The sequence below is a fragment of the Petaurus breviceps genome, unplaced genomic scaffold (assembly GCF_028583685.1).
Source record: "Petaurus breviceps papuanus isolate PSGF00001 unplaced genomic scaffold, PetGlider_PUasm1.0 98, whole genome shotgun sequence".
In the NCBI taxonomy this organism is placed as follows: domain Eukaryota; kingdom Metazoa; phylum Chordata; class Mammalia; order Diprotodontia; family Petauridae; genus Petaurus; species Petaurus breviceps.
In genome coordinates this window covers 63,370,967-63,387,351 of record NW_027187460.1, presented here as the reverse complement: position 1 = coordinate 63,387,351, position 16,385 = coordinate 63,370,967, and the positions used below count along the sequence as shown (strand labels likewise).

At 35.0% G+C, this 16,385-nt stretch overlaps 1 protein-coding gene across 8 annotated transcripts in view; it reads left to right on the top strand.

The window, feature by feature from the left end:
* The window catches only part of VPS13B (vacuolar protein sorting 13 homolog B), a 1,080,499-nt gene that overhangs the window by 575,420 nt on the left and 488,694 nt on the right, over positions 1 to 16,385 (top strand). For all 8 annotated transcript variants that reach the window (XM_069081095.1, XM_069081089.1, XM_069081092.1 and 5 more), the window contains 2 exons: positions 12,756 to 12,927; positions 15,111 to 15,225. In XM_069081095.1, coding sequence (XP_068937196.1) covers positions 12,756 to 12,927; positions 15,111 to 15,225 — 287 coding nt within the window. The remainder of the gene's footprint in view (positions 1 to 12,755; positions 12,928 to 15,110; positions 15,226 to 16,385) is intronic.

The following is a 16,385-nucleotide window of genomic DNA, read 5'->3' as shown; positions in this document are numbered from 1 at the left end:
ACAGAACCCAATTAGACAGCATTTCAAAGTTCCTTCACAGACACCAAAACCATCTCTGTGCACAGGCTCCCTGCTTACATCCCTTGGCTGTCATTCTTTTACTTTCTCATTCTCCCCAGACGAATTGAGCTTTGCAAAGGTAATTATTATTATTAAATGTCATTTCAGTCAATGACTCACACCTCATTGAACATAGCAAAAAAAAAAATTACTTGTTGGAACCTCTCTGCAAAATGAACTTTTCTCAATTCTAGCTCATTTTATTTTTTCTCCTTACCCTTGGGTATAGGTGTTTAGTGAGCAGTTAAATAGCTAAAGTTTTGGCAGTAAGTAGGAATGGAAAGAGGAAGAAAGGGGCATGCTTTATCCCCAAATTGAACCAGACACTGAACAATGCAGAGTTGGCAATATTTTAGATTCTGAGTTAAAAGTATGAGCTCCTTGTGCTATTGAGATTGTGAGAATATCGATGCTTTCAAAGCCTAACATGCCAAGCCCTAACAGCATTTTCTGAAAAACACTTCCTTAGGGAAGCTCTTACTTTGCTGAACTTGGAGACTACAAAAGAGGCGTCAGTTGTCACTTCAAGATGTTGTTTCTGGCCAATAACTGATGGTAACGATTCCTTATTGTAGAAAATTACTTGTGAAGCAACTTTGAGTCTTTAAAAAAAATAACCATATTTGTTAATGAAGCCTTGGTATGCCTAAAATAGAAAGATGACAAATGGTAAAATAGAGTATGGTGAGGGATCAGATTACATAAGACTCTGGGAATTAAACCAATATTCAGAATTTTTGTTGATTTTGATAAATGTTAGCTAAGGGTTTAGATACCTTTTCAGTAAGTTCACAAACTCTGTCACAGACAAGACTTTAGAACTGGTCTCATATCACCCTCTCCTTTTTGATGTGGTGTTTCTGATAGCAGTCTTCAACAGGAGTATGCTAAGAATTTAAAGAATTTGAGAATTAAAAGCTCTTAAAAGTTAATTTAAAAATGAAAAAAAATTCAATTCAGTAGTGTCATCTCCCTAGTTATGGTCTTATACTTGTCACCAGTGGTTCCTGATCTCTAGATGCTAATTAAATTCCTTGTTTTTGGTGAGGACCTGGACATACTGGAGACCCCATGGGATATCATACAACTAGAGTTGGGAAATCACTGATATATAAAAGTTCACTAAGACTTTGGGTTTCAGAACTTGTGAAGGCCTAAATGTATGTAACTACTGTCCTTCAGGACAGTCTTCACAATGAGCTCCAAGCCTCAATAGTTTTCCAGGCCTTCCCGAATTGGCTATACTTTTCTGCCTCCCTAGCCTTTACCTTTCGATGAATTATTTTAACCACTAAATTCTGAATTATTCCCTCCATTTCCCTCCTTTTCTCCTATTCAAGTGCTGATAAATAGAAGTAGAGGAAATCACATGACTATGTCAGTCTGCTCCACTTGTAATTCATTCAATCTCTTCTGTTGATTAACATCAGTTGGTATGTCATTTCTGCTTGACCATAATTCTTTTCCTTGCTAATTAGTTCACTATCCCATTTGCCACAATGGCTATTTAAAAAAAAATTTCCTATCTGTCCTCTGGCCTCCTCCAGCAGTCCCTCCTCTTTTTCCCCTCAGCTGACCACCTTTGCTTCCTCCTCCTTTCCTCATCTCACATCACTCTTGCATCATCCCACTATCTTCTACTTCATCCCTGTCTCCCTCGAAGAGGTAGCCAGCTCTCTTGCCATAGGTAACCACTAATACTGACTTCTGTCTCTAGCAATATTATCTCCAAAATATATGTGTGTATATATAGATATATATTCAGTCTATTATATTAATATATTATTATATACAAAATATATTACATTATATTATATTCAATCTATTCCTGTCTACCAGCACTTTTTCCTATTGCCTTGAAAAATATCCATGTCTCTTCCATCCTTAAAAACTTGTCACTTGATGCTCTGATCTCTGCTATAGATCCTCTAGATCTTCTCCCCTTTGCAAATGAATGCCTTGAGAAAACATACAACTTGGAACGTTTCATCTCACTGTCTTCTAAACTCTCTACGATCTAGCTTCCAACTTCATCATTCAACTAAGACTGTTCTCTCCATAGCCACCATTGACCTCTTAACTGTCAAATCTCATGACCTTTTCTTAATTTTCATCCTTTTTGAGCTCTGCATTATTTGGCAATGTTGATCTTCTCCTCCTGGCTACAGGAGATACTCCTCCCTTTATGACATTGTTTTTATTGTCAAGGGCACCATCATTCTCTCAGTCACCCAGACTCCACACATACATAATCTGTGGTGAAATATTATTGTTCTGACCTTTATAACAGCTCTTGTAGTCATCTTTTTTTCCACTTACACCACAACAACACTAGTTTAGGCTTTCTTCACCTGTTGCTTGGATTTTTGCTATCTTTTACTAAATGGTTTCCCTATATCATCTCTTTCCACTCCAATCTATCATTTTGGCTGCCAAATTGATCATCTTAAAGCAAAGATCTGACCACGACTTTCCTACTGAATTAACTCAAGTGGTTTCCTATTTCTGCCAGCATTAAAAATAAAGTCCTTTGGGGTGGCTAGGTAGCACAGTGAATAGAAAGGACCTGAGTTAAAATCCGTCCTCAAACCCTTACCACTTACTAGCTGTGTGACCTTGGGCAAGTCACTTAACCCCAATTGCCCTGCCTTCCCCCCTCAAAAAAAAAAAGCAAAAACAAAGTATCAAAAAAAAGAAAAAAGACTTTGTAGTCTTAAAAAAAAAATAAAGTCCTTTGTATGACATTTCCTTTCCTCCATTAATTCTGTAGTCCAGCCATACTAGCCTCCTTTCTGTTCCTCAGACATGAAAGTCCATTACTTATCTCAGAGCATTTTTACTGTGTCCCATGCCCAAAATGCTATCTTTCCTTACCTCTGCCTCTTGGCATCCAAGATTTCCTTCCAGACTCAGTTCAAACCTCACTTTCTTCACTAGGTCTTTCCCAGTCCCATCAGCTTCTAGTACTTTCCTTTCTGAAATTGACCTCAGTCTATATCTCAAATACACTCTCAGGTATATCTTATTTAATTACAGGTTGTCTCACTCTATAAGAAGGCAATGACTTTTTTAAGGCAGGGACTGTTTTTGTTGTCCTTCGTATCCCCAGAACTTAACACAATGCCTAGCACATAGCAGCACTTAATAAATGATTGTTGATTGATTTAAAAGTAATCATGTACAGAAAAGCAAAATAAGGCTTCATTTCAGAATTTGACTTGTGCCCAAACTTTCTAGAGTTCATAGATAGTGTTCCTTCATAGAATCAGTAGATAGAGCACTGGGCCTAGAGTTGGAAAGACCTGTGTACAAATCCAACCTCAAATATTTACTACCTCTGTGACTCTGGGCAAATCATTTAAACTCTATTTGCCTCAGTTTCCTCAACTGTAAAATGGGGATCATAAAGAATCTATCTCCCTGGGTTATTATAAGGATCAAATGTGATTACATTTATAAATGCCTGTTTCCTTTCTTCCTTACTGTATTTTAATTTCATATATATATATATATATATATATATGTATACTTCCATAATTAGTGAAATTGTGAAGTAGGAGATAGCTTTGGGTCATCCAGTACAACACTGATGATTTTGAGATAAGAAAACTGTAACATATTAATGAAATGACTTAATTGCAAGCACATAGCTAGGGAAAGAACTAGGATTTCATTTGCATCAACCCTTTGGGACTTTGCAGGTGTTTTGATGCAACCTGTTGAAAAATTTATTGACTAATTAAATAAACATTTATTAAGCACCTATGTGCTAGGTACTGGGGTTTTAAAGACAAAAGCAAGACATTTTCTGACCTCAAATAACTTATATTCTTTGAAGGGAGACAAAATATACACATAAAAGTCTAGAAAAATCATGCAGGCAAAATTAAAAGAAAGCTAATTAGAAAGTTACAAAAATTAGAAAAACAAGAAACTGGAGGGGGGAATCTTTATAGCAAGTTTCTCTGATAAATATCACATTTCCCAAATATATATAGGAACCTTTGACAAAATTATAAAAATAAGTACCATTCCTCAGTTGTTAAATGGTCAAGAGATATGAATAGACATTTTTCAGAGGAAGAAATTAAAGCTAGCAATAGTCCTATGAAAACATACTCTAAATCACCATTAATTAGATAAATACAAATTAAAACAACTCTTGGGTACCACCTTACACCCATCAGATTGGCTAACAAGACAGAAAAGGAAAATAACAAATGTTAGAGGGGATGTGGGAAAACAGACCTACTGATGTACTGTTAGTAGAGCTGAGAACTAGTCCAACCATTCTGGAAAACAATTTGGAACTAATGCCCCCCAAATTATTAAACTGTGCGTACTCCTGGTCCCAGCAATACAATTACTAGGTCTATACCTCAAAGAGATCAAAGAAAGGGGAAAAGGACCCATGTGTACAAAAATATTTATAATAATGGCTCCTTTTGTGTTGGCAAAGAATTGGAAACTGAGGGGATACCCATCAATTGGAGAATGACTGAACAAATTATGGTATATGATTGTGATGGAATTCTTTTGTTCTATAAGAAATGATGAAGTGAATGGGAAGACTTGGGTGAACTAATGCAAAATGAAGTGAGCAGAACCAGGAGAAAAATTTACACAGTAACCACAATTTTATAAAAATAATCAACTGTGAAAAAGTTAGTAACTGATCAGCATAATGATCCACCACAGTTCCAAAGGACTTTTGATGAAAAATGTTTTCCACTTCCACAGTAGAGAACTGGTAGACTCAGGATGCAGATTAAAGCATATTTTTCCTTTCCTTTCCTTTTTTTTTTGGGGGGGGGGGCCCGATGGGAGAGGAGCAAGGCCAATGCAGAAATATGTTTTGTATGACTTCATATTTGAAATAGGTATTACATTACTGCCTTTTCGGTGGGTGAGGGAGTGGCAGGAAAAAGAAAATTTGAAACTAAAAATAAAATTACATTGAATTTTTAAAAGTCAAATAATTTCAAATTAGTCAAAATAAATGCAGCATAATTGGGGAGAGAGACTAACTTCTAGGGGAATGAGGAAAGATTTCAATTTAGAAGGTGTGGTTTTTGAGCTGAGTTTTAAAGGAAACTAAGGATTCTAAGAGTCAGAAGTGACTGTGTACAGAAATCAGTTCAAAATCTATGCCCTAGTGGAGAGTAGGTTGGTTGATTTTTTTTTTAACAGTGTTTATCTTCATTAACCCTAGTAAAGACTCCAAAAAGTTTCATTGCAGATTCATATTTTATAGCATGTTTTAGTTTATATTAAATTTTCTTATTAAAGAATGATCAAGAGAAATTAATTTCTAGTGATAAATGTTGGTTAGCAGAATCCTTTGAAATTTTCCGGGAAACTGTATTCTTAAAACAAGGAAATGAAAAGAGAAGAAGAATGTCAGAAAACAGTCACTTTAGTTCTGAACAGCACAGTTATCTGTAACTCAAGCCACTAAATGGAAACAGCTTCCTGGATGAAGTTTCATAAGGCAAGATTGAATACTGAAGTGTTTATCTGCATGCCTAAAAGCAAAGCAAAAAAAAGATTGTGCTTTGCTTCATAAAATACAGGCCAAGTGATACTGTATATTATCTGTGAAATGTGATTTTAATGTGATTTCCTATATTTCTTGCTTTTAAAATTGTATCTTAAAGCAGAGTTTAGGAAAAAATGAGCTGAACTGGGGGTGGGGTGGAGCTATTATACTTTCATATGGAAGGAATTCTGAATCGGATCTAGGAAGAAGGTGTCCATGTGTCAGCTGCCTTCTCCTTCCAAGCCCTTTGTTCCTATGTTTCTAGACTGCACTAAGAGATATCTTAACCCAAAATATAATAATATTTTAAAAAGAAAAAAAAAACAAAGTTGAATCGGGGTTGTAGAGAACAAAAATATACAGCTCATTTCAGAAAAAAAAGTCATTTCATCAAAATGTCTTTAATGAGCAAAAATTTAGCTTCTTAATGAAAATAAATAAATGTTACTCTTCGTCTTTTCCTTTTTCTAGTAGCTTTCTTTTTGCTTAAAGCAAATCCATCACATGGTTTCAGTAGTTCTGACAGTTTTTCCTTTCATGGATCTTAGAATCACAGATGTTGACTTATAGATTCAAATACTGTCACTTTTGTCCATGATGATCAAAAACATACTTTATTCTTGTGGGTGTTCTCACTCTGACTAACTCTAGGTCTTTTAAGATTAAAACAGAGCAGTCTGAGTAATATTTGTACAGTTAAAGGAATTTCCTGACTTATTAATATAGAAATATAAAATTGGGAATTCAGTCATAAAATAGCATTATTAAGTATCTATTAGGTGTGCAAATGACAAAAATAGTTATGATTATAGCAGCTAAGTGGTGTAGTGAATAGAGCACTGGCCTGGAGTCAGGAGAACCTGAGTTCAAATTCGACCTCAGACACTTGACGTACCTGCTACTTTTTGATCTTGAGCAAGTCACTTAACCCCAATTGCCTTGCCTTCCCCCGTCCTATATTTAAAAAAAAAAAATAGTTATGATCAAGTCTTTGTTCTCAGGGATCAGGCTTTCATCGCATTAGCTTCTAGTTCTTTACTCTTTTTTTTTTCCTTTTACTCCTTCTCCAACTTCCAGGATCATGAAGTTTGTTTTGCTGCCAGCTGTAACCTCCCAGATATACTCCACCATAACCCCTCTCTTCTTTTCAAGTCACATCAATAAGTTTTTATTATCACTTACTCTGTGCCAGATACTGTACTTGGGAATACATTTTAGGAATACAAATACAAACGGAAGGAAAAGATAGCCCTTGACCTCAAAGAGTTTACATTCTAAAAATTATATTCTAACTATTATATTCTAAACTCTTAAAATAGGAAGCTGGAAGGGAGTCACAATAAGGACACTCAGTGCCAGGAAAGTCAAGAGTGAAGCCTAAAGGGTAATGAAGGAATCCCCACTTATTTCTCTGTTAAGTTTAATGTGTTTATTTCCATGCTTAATTCAGGGAGGGGGGGGGTCAACCTTTCTTTTTATATCTGATGTTTATTTCCTATACTTTTCCATGTTTGTGTTCTCTTCTCACACAACCCAAAATTAATTTAATAGCAAGTTCTATCCCTTTCTTTCTCCATTCTACACTAATGTATTGTTTTTACTTTTGCTTCTCATTCCTCTTTTAAAACATTCAAAACAGAACCAGTCCATTGATAGGACCTTTTATTTTTTTAACTCCCAAAATGCCCTATGAAGACATTAAGTTTCTATAAAGAAGGAGTTCTTAACATTTTGTGTCATGGACTGCTTTAGCAGTCTGGTGGAGATTATGGACCCCTTTTCAGAATAATATTTTTAAATGTATAAAGTAAAATACAAATGATTACAGAAGAAGCCCATCCTTTTTGAGAAAGAACAAGAACTCTAGCATGAATTTATGGTCAGGAGTAAAAATAACAGTCTTAGTTTTCTTAATATAAAGATGAGGTTGTGTTTAAATATGTACAATTAATTCCTGTGCTTATTAAGACTTAACGCCACCATGACTTTTGGGTATTTCTTTATTCTAAGTGACTAATGCCCTTTCTCTACATGGGTGCTAAAACAGTCATAAATTTTTTAAATTGACACTTCAGAAAGTCACGACACATCTGCTTAGGAATTAAAATGGAATGTTGTCATTTGGGTGCAGAAATGATGTCTGCAATTCTGGCAAAATATTATTGCCCATGGCACTAACTATTTGGCTCTCTTATTCTTGTGTAGCTTTGTATTGGTTGTCAAGGCATTAGTTTCACTTCTCTCGTCCTCCCCCACTTGAGCTTCTGCTTGCTGTAGCTGTGGAAGTATTAAATTTACTATTCATCAGTGTATTGTAATTGCTGTATCACTATACCACCCCTGTGGAATATACATTCACTTCAAAATAGACCACACAACTCTGAAAAGTGTCGATTTCTCTGTAGTTTTTTTTTCTTCTTCTGACAAATCTAGTGTTCATTATTGGTGCCACTTAAAAGTTATTGGTGATAGAAATGAAAGCTTTCACTGTGATGCCCTTCACCCTCTTAAAAGAGCTGACTCAAGGATTTTTTTCATTATTTCAAATTGTGGGAATATTACAGATTCATAAAAAACCTTAAGCTTCATAAGAAGTTGATACAACTTTTCCTAAAATAATCTAGGATTAGTTAACCTTCCTCATTATTTTTGGCAATGTGAAATTTTAAAAAAAGTTAATCTAGGGGCAGATAGCTAGGTGTTGTAGTAAATAGCACTGGCCCTAGAGTCAGGAGGGTCTGAGGTCAAATTCAGCCTCAGACACTTACTAGCTAGTTGTGTGATCCTGGACAAGTCACTTAACCCTGATTGGCTCTAAAAAAAAAAAGGCTAATCAAGACCAAACAATAGAAGATAAAATTAATTGCATAAAATGTTGTCAGAACCTGGTTCTCTGGAATTATATGAAAAAGGGAAATTATTTGCTAAAAAAATTAATGAAAATTCAGATCTTAAAGCAGGATTACTCAGGATGTTACTTAGGCTTTCAATGAACAAAGAGAAAGATTTTCTCACTATATAGATAGAAGATTTCTATGTGTTAATATCTACATTTCACTTGTGAATGAATTAATTGGTGATACCTAGTATACTGTGGAGATAGAAATAGACACGCTAAACCAGGCAGCATATTATGGCAGAAAGAACACTGAATTAGGAGTAAGCAAACCTGTTAGTGAATTTCAGCTATGTTACTTTTACTACTACTTGGACATCTCACTCAGACTTTCTCATCCTCAACACCCATTTTTTAAATTGAAGAGGCATTTGGATTGTTGTTGTTTTTTATAATCCTTTCCTACCCTAACTTCTGTGAATTGACAGTTAGCTCTGTAGTGTGATTTGAGGGGTACAGGACAGATGGACTTCCAAAAAATATCTTCATTGATTATCATGCTGATATTGCTTAGATTTTTCCTTTCTCTTCATCTCTCTCTTTCTCCTTAACCTTCTTGGTGCCTCATACCCATTTGTTTTGGCTCATGCCTAAATTATTTGGAGTGGCTTTCTAATAATGATTGTCCTTGTCTCCAATCTTGTCCACTTCAGTCCATTTTATCCTTTACTTCCAGGTGACTCTTCCTAAAATACCTTGTGTAACTTTTACTTTGCTTAAGAAAAGGAATTAAAAAATTCTTTACAAATACCATGTAAGAAAATGCTCTTGCCCTGCACGCATTCTGGGCTTACTCTTTCAACATTTCCAGAGTGCAGCTACTACTACTTTCAGATTTCTACAGATAACTCTGTGCATGCTATCCTCCTAACACTAGCTCACAAGGCTCTCTCCCAGTGTGCTTTCCCTTAGAAATCAGCCAGTAGACTCAGTTCTTTAGTGGATCTGTTTACTCAAATGGCATATCACAAGAACAATAGTTATAAAATATTTTTTCCTTAAACTCTGGGATACTCTTTCCTCTAAATACTTAAAAAGTCCATAGGAATAGGAGTAGGAATGAACTTAAAGTACAATGATAGTGAGGAATATGTATAGGGAAAACTCATGGCTAAAGAAACTCACAACTCCAGAATAGAGGATTAAAGTCTTTTCTCTTGTAGAAAGGTCTTCATGAAGTTTCATGATGTCAGTTTCACAGTGTCAGTGATGGATGAGGACTTCCTTGCTCAGCTGCCTCCTTGTGGGATGCTTTGCCTTGGCTGATGTATCAATCTACTGTGTTGGGCGGGGGCAGACAGGTTACTCAGCTACTAATCTGGCTCTTCATTGGACTCATCTACTATTGCTACTGTCAGTTTGAGACTTCTTTGATGCCTCTGATAAATTTCCTAGACTTACTTCTCATTTGGGCACTTCTCTCTCATAATACGCCTTCATCTAAGATTGGGAAAGAATGAACACAAAAGAGACAAAAGTAACAAAAGCAACATACATTCACTGAGACTTGGCAGCTGGGCAGGACATAAGGCAGCTGTTGCCTTTCCCCCATGCAGCAGCTCTTAGCAAAACTTATTTCCCTAGATGCACAAAAAGGCAGAGGGAAATTTATATCGATCCTTTTGCATGTAAATTCCCTTCCTGCTCTGTCTCCTATTTCACCTACCCTTCCTGTTCCAAAGCCATTTAGAAGGATTTTTGTCATTAGAGCATGGAGGCAGACATTTATGCCCACTTATTCCTGGCCAAAAGTAGACTCACCCAGTCTCCATGTGTTGGATTAGAACAGGGAATATTGCACTTAGCCTACAAGGAAGTATATATCTGATGATACTCTAAGCAGTAGGCCTTCATTGGCTAGTCCTCCCATAACATTTGCTTCATTTCTTACTTTTGAAGCTGTTAGAATATGATGAAGTTCAAAAGAATTCATCTGGGGGCAGCCAGGTAGCACAGAGAGTAAGAGCACCGACTCCAGTGTTGAGAAGACCTGGAGATCGAATCCCGGGCTCAGACATTTAGCACCCACCCAGAAACACCTGGCCGTGTAACCTTGAGCAAGTTACTTAACCCCAATTGCTTAGGGGCGGCCAGGTGGCTCAGCGAGTAAGAACACCGGCTCCAGTGTCGGGATGACCTGGATCAAATCTGGGCTCAGATACTCAGCACCACACCCAGAAATAACTGGCCGTGTAACCTTGAGCAAGTTACTTAACCCCGATTGCTTTAAAAAAAAAAAAAAGAATTCATCTGTCCAGTCCTAAAATAAATCGAAGCCATGTATTGAAAAATAAAGCATCTTTACTTGAGATAACAGTTTAGCAAATATGCTACCTTGGGGGACGTCCAGTGGATTTTCAAAGAGACCCATGAAAAAGTTTTTATAATTTTAGAAGGAAAGGGGGGAAGGAAATAGGGGAGGAGGTAAGGTGAGGTAGCAAGGCTGGGTCATGAGATCCCATCTGCCCTCAGCAATCCAGGCAAGGAGAATCATTTCATTCTGACTTTTTTGCCTTTTGTCCCATGAATTCCAATGGAAGAGGGCTGGGACATGAGAGGCCTCGATCCAGTTTGAGCCAGGTTTCCCCACAAGGCCAGATCTCAGGATGGGACTTAAGGTCTGACTCAGCTCAACCTAATTAACACAATCTTATTGGGAATGGTACTGATATTGACACTTTGACATTACTAGGATCATTTAGGGCATGGTAGGTTACATTACATTTGGTATTAACAATTTTCTGTCAGTTCCAATCCCCTGGTTTTACAGATGACATCACACAACTAATTAGTTATTGTTGTTTAACTTTAAATGTGTATACATCATTTCTTCCTAATTTCCCAATGAAGTTGTAAAGTTGCAAACTAGTTAAGGACAGAAACTATACTTTGTTTGACCTCCCTTATCTTTACCTATCATATATAAGGTGGAATGAACTACTGATGTTTTCATGTTCTGAGAAACTCTTTGGGTCTGCATGTATTCAAATCTATTGTTCATAGGGTCCCATTTTTCTCTGCATATATTTCTGACCTAGCCCAAATTAAATATATAACATCACAGTAAAAAACAACAACAACAACAACAACAAAAGAAATGTAAGTTGAATAGTTGAGAAATTGAAACAAGTAGCAGATCCTTCATCCCTAGATTCTCCAAACTATCTTTTCCCATGTGCCTAGTCTCAGGATATTACAAATACAACATTCCTGCCCTGGTTACCTTATTCACACAACACTGAAAGCTAGAGAACAGAAAAGGTGTAATGGACTCTCCAGGCAGATCAATTTAGTAACCTCAAAGTCTGAGGCTCATTGTTCACATTTAGATGTAGCCAAGACAACCTCCTTATAGGGATTTGACTGGAACTATAGGTAATAGATTTGACTGGTTCTTTCTAGGAACTATGGCTGTACTAAAAAGAAAGAAATAAGCATTTTAAAAGTGCCAAGCCTTATGCTAAGTGCTGGGGATTCAAGTGCAAGAAAAAGATAGCCCTTACTCTCTGGAAGCTTGCATTCTAATGGAGGAATTTAAAAGGAAACCTAAAGGTGGGGTAAGAGAGGAATGATAAAGGTATAGGATTGGTGGTTGTGTCTTTGAAGTTTCCCAAATTCCCCTACTCTTTATCCCTTCCTTTACTTCCTAGGGGCAATTTCCTAAGACTCTATTATACACTTTATCATTTCTTAGGTAAGATTCTGAAATTTGTGGGGTTTCCAAAGATATCTTTTATTAAAATAGTGCTTGAAAAGGGTATAGGTTAAATAATGATCCTTTCATAAATTTACAAAATTGTGTTGAAGGTATTGCTGTTCTTCTTAAAGCAGAGATAACGTGTTACTTTCTGTAGCCTCTCAAAAAATTATAAGTAGAAAATATTAACTGACTTTTTGAGATATGAAAATGAAGCCTGTGCTAATAAAGTTACCTTTAAAAGTGAAATGTATCTGAATGTTATCTATGGGGTCTTAACTGGATTGAGATCTTAGAAGGTAAAGTCCTCTGATTCTCCAGTTTTTTTAATTAATAAGTTTACAATAAGGAAAAGCTCAGCCTGATAATCAATGAACAAATACCCAAGTGGTATAGAAAGGTGGCAAAGAATTTTAATTGTGATAATTATACTTGGTAGATATAAATGAATCAGGATATAGTTTCCAGTGAATTCAAGTGAAGAAATAGCACCTCTTCCAGCAACACAAAAGTCTGATGAATTTTTGAACATAATTTCTTTTATGGATGTTTCCTTTGTCTAGGGTGATTCTGTACAAGCAGGTGATGACTCTCCATTTTCTGATTCTGTTACCTTGGAACAAACTACAAGCAGCATTGGTGGGTCAAGTGGACGTGTTAGCCTCTGGATGCAATGGGTGCTACCAAAAATTACCATCAAGCTGTTTGCTCCAGATCCTGGACACAAAGGAAGAGGTACTGATTTCATTTTTACCTCTCTTCCAAAAATTTAAAATGAAATATACAGTATTTAAAACCTGGCTATAATCCAGCTTCTGATCCTTATTAGTCTTGTGATCATAAGCAAATCACCCCCCTCTGACCCTCAGTTTCCTCATTTATGAAATGAAGAGGCTGGATTAAATGAGCTCTGATGCCCCTTTGAGTTCTAGAGCTAATATTGAGTTTTCAAGGAAATATTTCTGGTAAATAATCATTCAAAGGATATATGGACTAATTTAATATGTATTAAATAAAAATCCTTATCAGTAGTAAGGAATTGTATATGCATAAACATTTTCTATATGATAAATACAAACATCATATACCCTGAGAGAACAAGTGATAGCTTTTTCTTATTGTTTTTGAGCCAGTAAAGTGCCATTAATTCACTCTTTATTATATGATTTAGATAATATTGGACCACCTGAAAACTTACACAACTATCTTCATTTGAATTATATTGAAAAATAAATAGTAGTATTATTTTTATGCTATAATCTCTACTTTTATTTGTTAGTCCATCACAGTTTGATTTTTGTCATACTTACATATTTTATTTCAATGATATAAGAAGCCATCATGCTAGCTTTATCCTGCTAAACACAAAGTCATTATCTAGAATTATAAACTTTAATAAAAATTCTCAGTGATTGGAATTAATTATTTTTAAGTAAAATTCAACTCACTATCTATCTGGAAGAAGCTAGAATTAATACGCTACTGCCACAAAGGATACACATTCCTTGCTTTTTCCTTCCATTCCTGCTACCTACATGATTTTGTTTCCTTTGCTATTGAGTCAAATCCATATTGTCCTTTGCAATAACAGGTCATTAAGTCCATGGAGGAAATACATTTCTCCCAAAAAGCTTCCTTCAGAGAAGGCCTGCTCAGCCACAATAGAAAGATTCTTTTTCTTTCCTTCTCTTTCTTTTCTCTTTATATGAGGTAATTAAATTTAACTCAAGAAACATTAATTAAGTAACTACCATATGCACTCTGCTGCTTACTAGCAGAGATAAAAATTTAGAGAAGACATAGTCCCCACAATGGTGGAGATTAAATTAGCATAGGTGAGCATATTACAAACAAACATGGACAACTGTAGTGTAAAATAATCCATAAATAATTTCACTAGAGAGGTACAGAATTTTAAAATACTGTTTGAATAGACAATGGGTCAAAAGGTTATTTCTGATTTATGAGAATTAGTGGTATAGGGGAAAGAACCTTGGATTTGGAATCTAGAAGGACTTGGGTTTGAATCACTTTTCTGACTCTTAGTAGCTATATGGTCATTAGTATCTCTTAACCCCTGTTTGAACCCCAGTTTTTTCATCTGTAAAATGTGAATAAAACAACTGTGACTTTACCTCCCAAAGTTGTGGCAAGGATCAAATGAAATAATGCATGTAAAATGCTTTGCAAACCTTATTATCTGAGGTGATATTTGAGCCAAATTTACAGGATAGTGATGAGTTAAGCACTTGAAAATTGAAGAAAGAACCTACCCTATGGAAAACAATTATAATATTTAATCTATGGTTTTGACCAAGAGTGAGTTAACTCACATGCTTATAAAATCTAATTAGATTCGTTTTGGTAAAAATCTGTTTTTAAAAATAGTATTTAATTTTTCGCCAATTATGTGTTAAAATTTTCCTTAACAATTTCTTTTTAAGTTTTGAGTTCTAATTTCTCTCTCTCCCTCTCTCCCCTCTCCTTTTCCTCCCCCTGCCTGAGATGGTAAGCAATCGGATATGTTATACATGTGCATTCATGTAAAACATTTTCATATTAGTCATTTTGTACAAGAAGACAAAGAAAGGAATGAAGGAAGAAAGAAGGAAAAGAATAGTATGCTTCAATCTGTATTCAGAAGATATCAGTTCTTTCTGCAGAAGTGGATAACATGTTTTACCTTTAGTCCTTCTAGATTTTCTTGGATCATTGTTTTACTGAGAATAGCTAAGTCATTCATTGTACAATATTGCTGTTATTGTTTACAACATTCTGTGCAAAACTTTTTATATTATTTGGTCACTTTGCAAAGACCTCTAATGCATTATAGACCTCAAGATTTCCCCTCTTAATATTTTTGATATTCCTTGACTTGAAAAATAGATATTAATCTTAATGTTTGCTTATTATTGCAGAGGTCTGTGTAGTTAGTGAATTAGAAGATCTCAGTGCCTCAGTAGATGTGCAAGACGTTTATACCAAAGTCAAGTGTAAAATAGAAAGTTTCAATATTGACCACTACAGAAGCAGGTAAATATAAAGTCATATCACTTTCTTTATACTATTATTAATTGAGTATGATCTCCTTGAGAACAGCAACTACATTTCTTTTTTCTATTTGTATCTCCAATACTTAACATAGTGCTTAGCCCACAGTAATAAATCCTTTTTTCATTCATTCATTTTTATCCAAAAGAATCAAATAAAAAATAGGAAAAAAAATTTTCATGGAGACAATTTAAGAATTTTTAAATTTTATCTTATTTAGTTACAAATCAAATATTTTTCAAAGTACATTTATTACTGTAAAGAAATTTTAAAATAAGTGGATTTATTAATTTTTCTTAATTATATGTATGTGTACATATGTATATGTGTATGAGTATAATAAAAACCAGAATTATTTAGTAAATATAATTTTTAAACTTTTATATATTTGTTCCTTGATACAATAATTTGTATATGTGTGCAATATAAGGCGCTTGGCCTTACAGTCAAAAAAACTTGATTTCAAGGCTGCTTCTGACACATCTTGGCTGTGACTGAGGGCAAGTCACTAAATTTCTCAGTACCTTTATGCAGCTCTAAGACTTTAAATTTCTGAGGAGGAATTACAGATCTTATCACTGAAGTGGGTTTCTTCAGCAAACACTATGAAATCATATATATGAATTAAAAGCAATACAGATTCAGTATATGAATATAGAAAAGGTGGGCTCTTTATAAACCTTCTCATTGTCGTGTTGCATCATAACTGTAACGTTGCTTTTAAATACATTGGCTTACACATTGTGTTAGGGATATTCCTCTTAAAGAATTCATGTGGGGGATTTCTTATAACACAGTGAATTATTGTTGCTTTGTTTGCATTGTTGCTCTTTGTTGTTTATGTTCCTCCCCCCAAGTCCCAGGGGTATTTATAGAGCAAATTTTACATAAGGAAATCACAGGTCTTATCCCTAAGCAATTTAAAGGAATTTCATTTATGCTCTAAAAACAACTCCAGCCCTTTTTTTTTTTTTTTTTTTTTTTTTTTTTTTAAGTTAGCAGTTCCTCACCGTCACAGGTCCAGGGGTTTGTAGTTCCATATTTCTTTTTTTATAAAATTATTTTTTTTTTTTTTTTTCTCCTTTTCACCAAAAGATTTTGATTATCAAAGTATAGAATTTTTATTTTATATCTGTACTTTT